Source organism: Rhagoletis zephyria, unplaced genomic scaffold (genome assembly GCF_001687245.7).
Source record: "Rhagoletis zephyria isolate East Lansing unplaced genomic scaffold, Rhagoletis_zephyria_1.1 Rzeph_scaffold_03728, whole genome shotgun sequence".
NCBI lineage: Eukaryota > Metazoa > Arthropoda > Insecta > Diptera > Tephritidae > Rhagoletis > Rhagoletis zephyria.
Window position 1 is genome coordinate 5,035 of NW_016160811.1, and position 9,412 is coordinate 14,446.

General features: G+C 34.7%; 1 protein-coding gene across 1 annotated transcript; it reads left to right on the forward strand.

Moving 5' to 3' along the window:
• Window positions 1–245: 245 nt before the first annotated feature.
• On the forward strand, window positions 246–6,726 carry LOC108369532 (uncharacterized). Its single transcript, XM_017624649.1, has 3 exons — window positions 246–478; window positions 5,363–6,260; window positions 6,332–6,726. The coding sequence occupies exons 2-3, from the start codon at window positions 5,363–5,365 to the stop codon at window positions 6,517–6,519; spliced, it is 1,086 nt and encodes a 361-aa protein (XP_017480138.1). The 5' UTR covers window positions 246–478; the 3' UTR covers window positions 6,520–6,726.
• The last annotated feature ends 2,686 nt before the right edge of the window (window positions 6,727–9,412 follow it).

The following is a 9,412-nucleotide window of genomic DNA, read 5'->3' on the forward strand; positions in this document are numbered from 1 at the left end:
TAAATACTAGAACTTCTCTTAATACTAGAACTATTTTACTGTTGTTGTTTCTCCATTTCAAAACTTACATATGTACGTATAAGTACATATGTATTATATATGTACATACATGATTATGTGATATAATGTTGCTGAAGAAAAGGAAGCTGTGTACATATGTATGTATTTATGTACATTGTTGCTAGAGGTTAGCGCTGTCTGGTAAGTGGCTTCTGGAGAATGTTATAAAAGACCAATTGAGTCTGTATGAACCGTCAGTTTCTTCTTGGCTGCAGAAGATAACTAGTAAAATTTACCAACTTTCTCTCACTGCAAGTGTAATGTTTTATTAATTGAGCTTTTATATTTAGTTTGTTTGGTAAAGTTTTGGTGATTGAAAAATTTAAAGTGTTGAAACTAAAATAAGCGTGACCCATATACATAAGTACATACGTACATATAATACTGCAAAGGAAAAACAAAGCAAAGCTCAAAAAAAGTAAGTTTTTATAACATACATACATATACAGTGGGGAGCAGAAATGAGTACATGATGATTTTTTTTTGTAATATTTGCAAGGTTTTTAAAGTTAAAGTTTTTGTGTTTTTTTCTTCACCTTTGAAAAATTTTGTCTAAAAATGTTAAGCTTTTTAATGTGATTTTTATTTTATTTTTTATTTATTTTTTTTGAGTATGCAGTTTTGTAGCCCATTAAATTTTAGCAGTGCAAGTTTTAAGCTGCTACAAAATCGCGTTTGTTTTAATATTTTTTATTTTGCTGACGACAAATCAGGTGCGTTCAGATTTGCTTTCATAATTTATATAGGCAAGCATAAGCAAATGCTTGAAAAAGCTTAAATATTTGCACATTTCTGGTAATGGTGGATGAGGTTGCCAAAATAAATGACTTTTTGACTTTTTTTCCTCGCTTGGTTCTTATTTATGATACGTTATTTATTTACGATATGTCTTCTCATTTCTACTTAATTTATTGACAGATTTAAGGGGCGGAATCATTTGATGAGCCGTAATTACAAATGAGCCATAAATTACGATAATGTGAACATACTTTTAATTTCGGCAAAATTAAATGGGTTTAAATTAATTGATGTCGATGTGAAATTAAGAATGAGCCCGAAATCAAGTTAGTGTAAATGCCAATAACAGAGCAAAAAAAAAGTAAAAAGAGGAGTTTCTTAATGTTGTTTTTAACTAAATACACGCTTATATCTATGTATAAAGGAAAGATTTTATCAGATGAAAAATTGGATTTTTTTTTGTTTCACATAAACACTAATCAAATTAGCCCAATCTGCAAGAGTCATATGCCATCACTTGGGTATCGCTTCGTATTCTGTTAACTATACCAATGACTGTTGCAAATGGTTAACGTGGTTTTTCTAAACTGAATTTGATTCAAACGCACTTGTGGTTACAACATCCCAAACAAGACTAAGTGGTTTTGTTTGGCTGTCCATCGAAAATCTAACTGCGGAAAATCTACACAAAAAATCAAGGAAAAATCGGTTGTAAGGTCTATGCACACAGATCAGTGCCGTATCAGTGCCGTATCAGTATCGCTCGGTATCACTGATACCAATTCACACATATCCGTAGGATTCCGTCCGTTGCTCTCAGTAAAGTGAAAAATGGGCTCACAAGGCGAGAAATTGGGTTATTCCATATACATATGTACTATTCCAAACATGATTTTTAAACCCGGTATTCCTATATTTGTTGTGAGACAAATTATATAATTCTGGATAACGTCGCACCAACTCGATTTTTTTTTTACTCCAAAACAATAGAAGCTTGTAATAAACTACCGTTAGCTCGTCAGATAAATACACAAAATATCGTTTTCAAGTTATTTTGAAAACACGGCACTGTGCCGGATGTGTCTATGTAAACATCTATTTGAGACTGTGGCAACGCTATTTTATTTTTCACTGACACTGATACGCCACTGATGTGTGGATAGACCTTTAGTGGTTTTTCCTTATATTTTATTAATAATTGCAAATACATATTTGTGTTGTTTCCAAATAAAAATATGACACAGAAATCAAAATAAATACTTTTTTGTTATCAAATATAAAAGGGTGCAAATGTATTATGATTCGCCCCGAGCGGCTAATTTCTCAAGGCCAGCCTTGTCTGCCATGAATGTATGTTGTGGTATCACCACTTAGTCCTTTTACTGCTTTTTCAGCATTAGCTAGCTCTTTTTTCCACTTTGGCGTTGATACAGCTACCCTGTAGTTAAATGTACCAGTTGTAAACCACCTCACAATTAGTATGACTAGTCAGCCAACTATCTTTTTTTCCATGCAATAAACTGGTTTTTTTAACATTGGGATGTGCTATGGAATAGCAATTGTGAGATTTCGGTCAGAAATATACAAGTTTCATACTAGTTCAAAATAGACAGAAAAATACTGGCCCAATTATGGACCGAAACCACTACTTTGCGAGTCAAAAAATTAAATGAATTCATGAATATACAATAAAAAAAAGAACTTTTGATTATTTATAATTTAATATATTACACATTTTTATTTAGCAGCCTTAGATGAGTATTAATTAAAAGAAAAAATAAATACATAAATATTTGAAACTTTCGAACATAAATTTAAAGACATTTACCGTTAAATGTTGTTTAAAGTAAAAGGCTTCAGGTACAATAAACTCAATATTTTTCCTCTTTTTTAATAATATTGAATATGCAAAAGAAAACATTTTGGTCAAAAATAAAATAAATACCTTAGTTCATTTTCGAGTGAACTTAAATAAAAATAAAAATTAGCATTAAATTAAATTAAATCCACGAACTTTGCACATTTCAGTCCTTCCTTTTTAAAATTGTATACAATTAGTAATTGACGCTTAAAATTTTAGATTTGGATAAGAATAAAATAAATAAATAATTTATGCAGTTATTAAATATTCCTAATTTTTGCCTATAGTTTGGCTTGTTGATTGACAATTGAAATTAATCAAATAGTTATATATCGTGTAATTGTCAAAAATAATTGAAAATGATCAAAAATAACAAAATAACCATGTAATTAAAATTAATGAATTAATTAACAAATTTTGCTTAATTATTAATCATTAAAAAGGTGCTCATATGGGTACTTAATCATTAAACGGCTATCCAAAAAAAAAAACATGTTTTAATTCATAACCGTTATGATTATTAATCATTATTTAACAGGTGTGGTATAATTGAATATGTAATCGCTTTAATGGTTTGCCATATACCCAAATAAAAGTTATAATATTTTGTGTACTTTATTGTATTAAACTGACGAAGTCAAATAAAACCGGGAATGAATAAATCGCATTGTACTTGGTACAAGTCTGGTCATTTTCGAACTTCTTGTACATAGAAGTTTAAAATGACTATAAAAATGGAATAAGCATAAAGTACAAAACCGCGTAACTGACATTTGCTGCCAAAAATTGGATTTGCTCACACAAGCTCTTGGCTCAAGCCTTATCCATTCGTCCTGAAATATACTAGCCAGCAATGCGATTGCTTTATAAAAAAGAGAAAACTATTTTGAAATATGAGTGTGGCTGACTTCCAAAACGTCAATTGCTTTGCATACGTACAAAGTATGATGTTCCATAACGCCGAACTACCAAATGTAGACGATGTATACTTTTCCAAAACGCATCCGAAAATTTATCGAAACGCATCGCTAGCGCAATCAGCGCATCAGAAACAAAGTTGATGCTTCGTTTGTTATTGGTTACCATTGGTGTTTTAAAAATGGAAAATTCAGAAAAATTGTTCATTGCTATATTGAGTATTTAAAATATGCAATGTATATGGTTGCAATGTGTCGCAACTCTGCATATACAAACAGTTTGAATACCGCAGTATAACAGTTTCCAAAAAATGTATTGATACGTTTTGGAAGTCAGCCTGTTTTTACTCTATAGAAAATAACTTATGCAACCTCCCATACGCGGTTTTGTACTTTGTTGATACGCGGTTTTGGACTTTAAACGACGATATGCACATACATATACATATATACAGCGTACAGCATACGTATTTATGTAAATATGTATATGTATACAATTGCATATATTTAGCTATTTGTACTTCGAGTGCGTTTTTATTCGTCTTCCTTTGGGTTTCGTCCTCAAGGGAATTTTTTATGTTTGTATATAAACTAAACTTGACTAATCACAACCGGTTAATGTTGCACGCAACAGGTCTTTCATGGTTAATCCTGTTTGCGTAGCTCACTTCAGCATGCATGGGAACTCAGGCATATCTAAAAATAAATTCTACTTTGACAATCTACGAATTACAGCATTGCTGCTTTCAGCCTTGACTAGAATCAGTAGCTTCGATTGCTACTCTTTTCCACTTTTCAATGCCAAAACGACGCACAACAAACTGTGAAATGAAAACGCATACATATATGTACTTGTAGTATTGCTGGTTTTTTTTGCTATTGCACATACTTACATACATATATGTATTTATCAATATATGCATGGGCTTATTCCCATATAAAAGAAACAAATTAGTCATTCCCATGATTTGCGAGAATTCGGCGCCATAAAAATTCCTTCCCAGGCTCGCGCTAGAGATAATCCAAAATTTGGTTTTCTTCATACAATTGTAATTGACTAAATATAAGTTTTTTATATTTTAATCTAACTTTGTAGTCAAAGTTAGGTTTTCTTTTTTTAAGTTAACGATAATAAAGCGGCAAGTTAAGTTTCAAAAGGAATAGTCCACCATACAAAGAATCGTCAGACTTTGGTCATTTCACTGTATGAACAGTTACTTTGGTAAAAAATTAATGAATATCACAAGTCATGTGCAGCCATCTAAAATGTGCAAATACGAATCCTGCTTATGGGCTGTTCCGCTGGCGTTGCCGAACGCGCCGATTATTCTTAAAGTCTACGGCGCCGCCGCCGCAAAGCCTATCGGCGTAAAGAACTAAAACGAGTTCGAAAGATTCGATATCAGTTATTCGATTTAGTACATATTATTTTGATATTATCGCCTTTTCCGTGCGTCCTTGTTTTTATTGAATATAATTTGGAATTCTTTTAGAAACGATGCGATTTTATTTTATCTTGCTTTATTTATCAAAGTAGTGCCCTTAGCAACTTTTCACTCTAAGCTAGCGAAATTTAATTTCAAAGAGAGAGAACATTTCTTTAGGAATACTTTTTCTGCTAAAAACTTTACTGTTAAAGACATCATGTTACTTTTTTCTTAGAGGAAATAAGTCAAAAGGGGTCTCCACATCCAGCTCGGAACTCAGTCGATTTTTACAATTACAATTTTTGCTAATTCTTAAAAAAAAATTTACTTTTCTTAAATTTTTTATTTTTTTTTCACAGATGCTAAAATATTTGCTGCTTTGCACTTTGCTTGTCCCTGTAGTTTTGGGTGCGCCGCTGCTTGGGGGCCAGGGCCAGAGCGACTTTGCTTCGCACATAGTGATCGTTACACCGCAGGCCCAAGTGCATCTTGAACCAGCTATTAAATATGATGCCGCCAGTTTCATTCATCACCTCTCACCATTAGCTCGCATCGCCGCTCCGCATGAAGAGACTATTGTATACGTTCCTGCTAGTGCTGGTGCGTCTATCATTCCTGTTGAAAGTGCTAGCGTAGGTCGCGCCAGTGCTAGCGAACAACCGCAAAAACAGGCATCCAAACAGTGGGATCAGATCTCTCAGCAAATTCAGCAAGCTGTTCAAACCGGTTCATCACAGTTAGGCCCTCAACTAAGCGAAGCAGCTTCCGCCGCCTCCAGTGCCGCTGCGGCAGCTGGCCAAGGCTTATTCCCTGCTCTATTCCCACCTGCCGCACCTGCATCTTCCGGTAGTTCAGCGATCAGCTCCACCGGCAAGGAGGATAAGCCGAAAATTGCTTATGAAGTTCCAGCCAACACCGAAGCCTTGCTAACCAGCAGCGCACGCATCTATGCACTTACACCGGCCGTATCACATGTTGTCGATTTTGTTCACTCGCCCATATTCGTTGGCCCGATCTCGGCAATACGAGCACGCAGCATTCAAGGTGATGCTCAGGCACCACTGACCACTGCCGCATTAGCGGGAGAAAAATCTGAACAGCTTCCATTAAAGGATATAACCAAGAATTTGAAAAAAGTAAGCCCTGCGCAAGCGAAGGAAGAAATTGAAAAAAGCTCAGACTATGGCAAATTATTGGGAGCCAATGCATTAAAAGAAGAAAAAAATCTATCGGATGAAAGTGAGGCAAAAAAAGAAAGTGAGGCTAATAAATTCAATCACTCTTTGTATTAATTTATTTATGTATTTATGTATGTATGTGCTTTCCAGAGCTTCCGGAGGATAACAGTAACAAATTTTCTGACATTCCAAAGGGGGGCCTTTCTCAAGCTCCTTTACCAGCTCTACCTTCTAAACTTAAAAGCGGGTCTTCTGACGACGTAAATATAAGCGACGATCATAAAGAGGCTACCAAAGGAGCCATCTCCGATCCAGAGCCTCAGCCTAAAATTGCTTAATTAATATTGCATAGAAAACATCATCAAGCAAGAGGAAAGATAAACCCAAACCGAGTACTCAATACCTATAATAACTTTTGCTGAGCCACAGTTAAATTCATCTAGGCGACCGTACTAACATCATAATATTCCTATTTTATCATACTAACCTACACATACTCTTGAAAAATTAAAGCGGGTAAAATTACTCGAAAAGCAAAAAAAAAACAACTTGTCACCGTAAGTTCATCATCATTCATAACCATAAAATATAACAGAACAATAAAAATACAGAAAAAATGTGTTTGCGTGTATTTCTGTTGCGTGTATGTAGTTCCGAGGGTTTTTCCCAAGGACTTGATGCTGTTTATAAGCAGACTTCAAGCGTTAACGGTATATCGTCCCATTTCTGCGTTAATATTGCATCTGCAACCAAGTCAGCTTAGAGATCGTAAAAGAAAATTATATTCAACAATTTTATTTAGCTTGAGGGCGTTTTTAATTAAATTTCTTGCGGGAAAAAACAACAATCTCCATTTTGGTAGAAGTTATAACTGCTATTTCGGAGATCGCCACATCTCCTAATCAGACTTCTTCAACTGGGATTCGATCCAACAACCCCAGCCGCCTAAGCCAGTAGTCTTACCCATTGAGCTACATAAAGCATTGTTCACTCAAAAGCGGTACGCGTTCCAGCGATTCCTGTACAGCAATTGTTTGAATGTATTAAAAGGTTGCAATGCAGATAGAGCTAGACAATAGATCTACCTTTATGGGGTTTAAATTTCATAGTGCTGGCTTTTAATTTGACAGTTTTATTCGCTTTGGAAGTGGCTGCTCAAAAAATAATGTTGAACGAATTCGTTGAAAATCCGACATCCCCGAGATCAAAAATCAAATTGAAATTAAATATACCAAAACCCTCTAATTTTCCTCAAAAAAATCAATGAGTGAGTTCGTTCTGCTTAAACTAACAGCTTAAGGATAAGGCTCTTTACTTCAATTATAAAAAAAAAAATCGGTTTATCGGAAGAAGATCGCGCAAGAGAATTAATTGGAAAACGATTATCCACAGTTCAGCGAATGGAAGCTATGGCAAGACTTAAACCTTATCGAGTTATATTATATAATTCTGTTAGATTAAATAACCACACCCGTTTACTTTACCCCAATGTTCACACCAAATGTGGTATTTTTTAGTAATGACTAAAAAACATGTTTAAAACTTGACTTCAGTCAACTCCCACGTTAAAAAGTTTAAGCTAAAAAGAAACAGGGTGATATCCTCTTAAAACTAAATTTATAGAAGTTGACACAACTCAATACGAGTACACCACCTAGAGCCAGAAACCTTAGCTCATCACTGCTGTGATTTATACTGCGCCTCAAAGTTTGCTGCTGCTGCAACAGATATGCCGCTACGACACAAATGTTTAAGTTTTTGTGTAATTTTGCGGCGTACTCGAAATTACAACTGTGATGAGCTAAATTCTGTGACTCTGTTGCTATAGAAGGGTTAATATCATATTCGTCATCAGTCACCTCAAGGAGCACTATGCACATCAAAATCAGTCAAATATGTACATATTTATGAAGTAAACGCATTTGTCCTGCTAGATCCTCAATTCATTCCAATATGCGTCTTACGAAAAAGATGCTCTATTTAATGAAGGAGGAATCGGTGGGCCGAGTTCTTGACATTTTTACATTAGCCAGTTATTGGAGTTTCGAAATATTGAAGATAAACTGTTGTACTCGATGTAACTTTTTTTATAACTTTTACTAATATAAAAATTTCAAAACTTTTTTAATAAAAAATGGCTTTTATCAAATATGTAATATAACTAACTATTCTTCAAACAACTATATTATTAACAAAAATAGCAAAAGAAAGTGCATACTTACCTGACGCTTCACTACCCATGTTGACAAAACTGTTATTTATAAATAAGAATCAAATGACAAGCGAAATTATTTTATCACCACTTAAAAGAAAAGACATTAATTCGACGAGTGAAAGAAAAGCCAACTTTGCGCTTTTGCTAAAGCTACTGCGTTGCATGAAAAGTCAAAATTTCTATGTTACATTGTGGACTGGTTTATAAGGAGTATTGCAAAGTTATGTGTGACAAGGATTAAGGAATTTAGTTTTTATATTTTTGCCGTCGTATTGAGTCACTTTGTCCTTATGAGCACCGTTCGGTGTCGGCGTAAAACGGAGAAGCTCTGCCAAACACTAACGGATGTGTAAGCGCCAATCTATTACACTGATCAACAAAATTCTGTTGAGTAAAATATTGTGGCCGATCCTTATAGGATTTACCCCGGGGAGAATCCGAATCTGATATTGGATTGGTTCTAGTTTTCGAGCAACTTAGCCTTTTAGACATTCAATAGTTCTTATCTGAGCCTGCATAGTACTGAAATGGCATGTAATAAATGTGTTCTTAGAGTTTTGAGCGTTTTGATTGATCCTAAAAAATTATATTGACCTCAAAAGGGAAGAACTCATCTGCTTACGTGTAATTCCTATCGGGAAAATAAACCCTCAATGCGCGACCTCTTAGAATTGCCCTAGAGGAGGAAGGTCAATGTGTGATCATTACTAAGTAGGAGATCAATTACGAAAATTTGAGTCCTGTTCCGGTCGCATTGCAGGAATTTTTTTCCTTCTAATGTACATACTAGGGATGTGCCGGATATAGATTTTGCCGGATAACCGGATTCCGGATATCCTGTAAAAAGTAACTGCCGGATTCGGATATCCGATCGGATATCCGGTAGACTTTTGCCCTTAATAAATTTCACAATATTGTTTTTTTGCCGGCTCGAGTTCATCTCGACATCCGCACCGTTTCTGATGCTACAGAATTTACCACTTCGAAAACACAATTACGCACACATCTGTGCGATG

What these genes read in the sequence shown, in the direction of transcription:
- LOC108369532 (XM_017624649.1), top strand. Translation starts at nt 5,363, where the DNA reads ATGCTAAAATATTTGCTGCTTTGCACTTTGCTTGTCCCTGTAGTTTTG. An exon ending in AAGTGAGGCAAAAAAAGAAA is followed by an intron (nt 6,261 to 6,331) that starts GTGAGGCTAATA and finishes TGTGCTTTCCAG; the next exon opens with AGCTTCCGGAGGATAACAGT.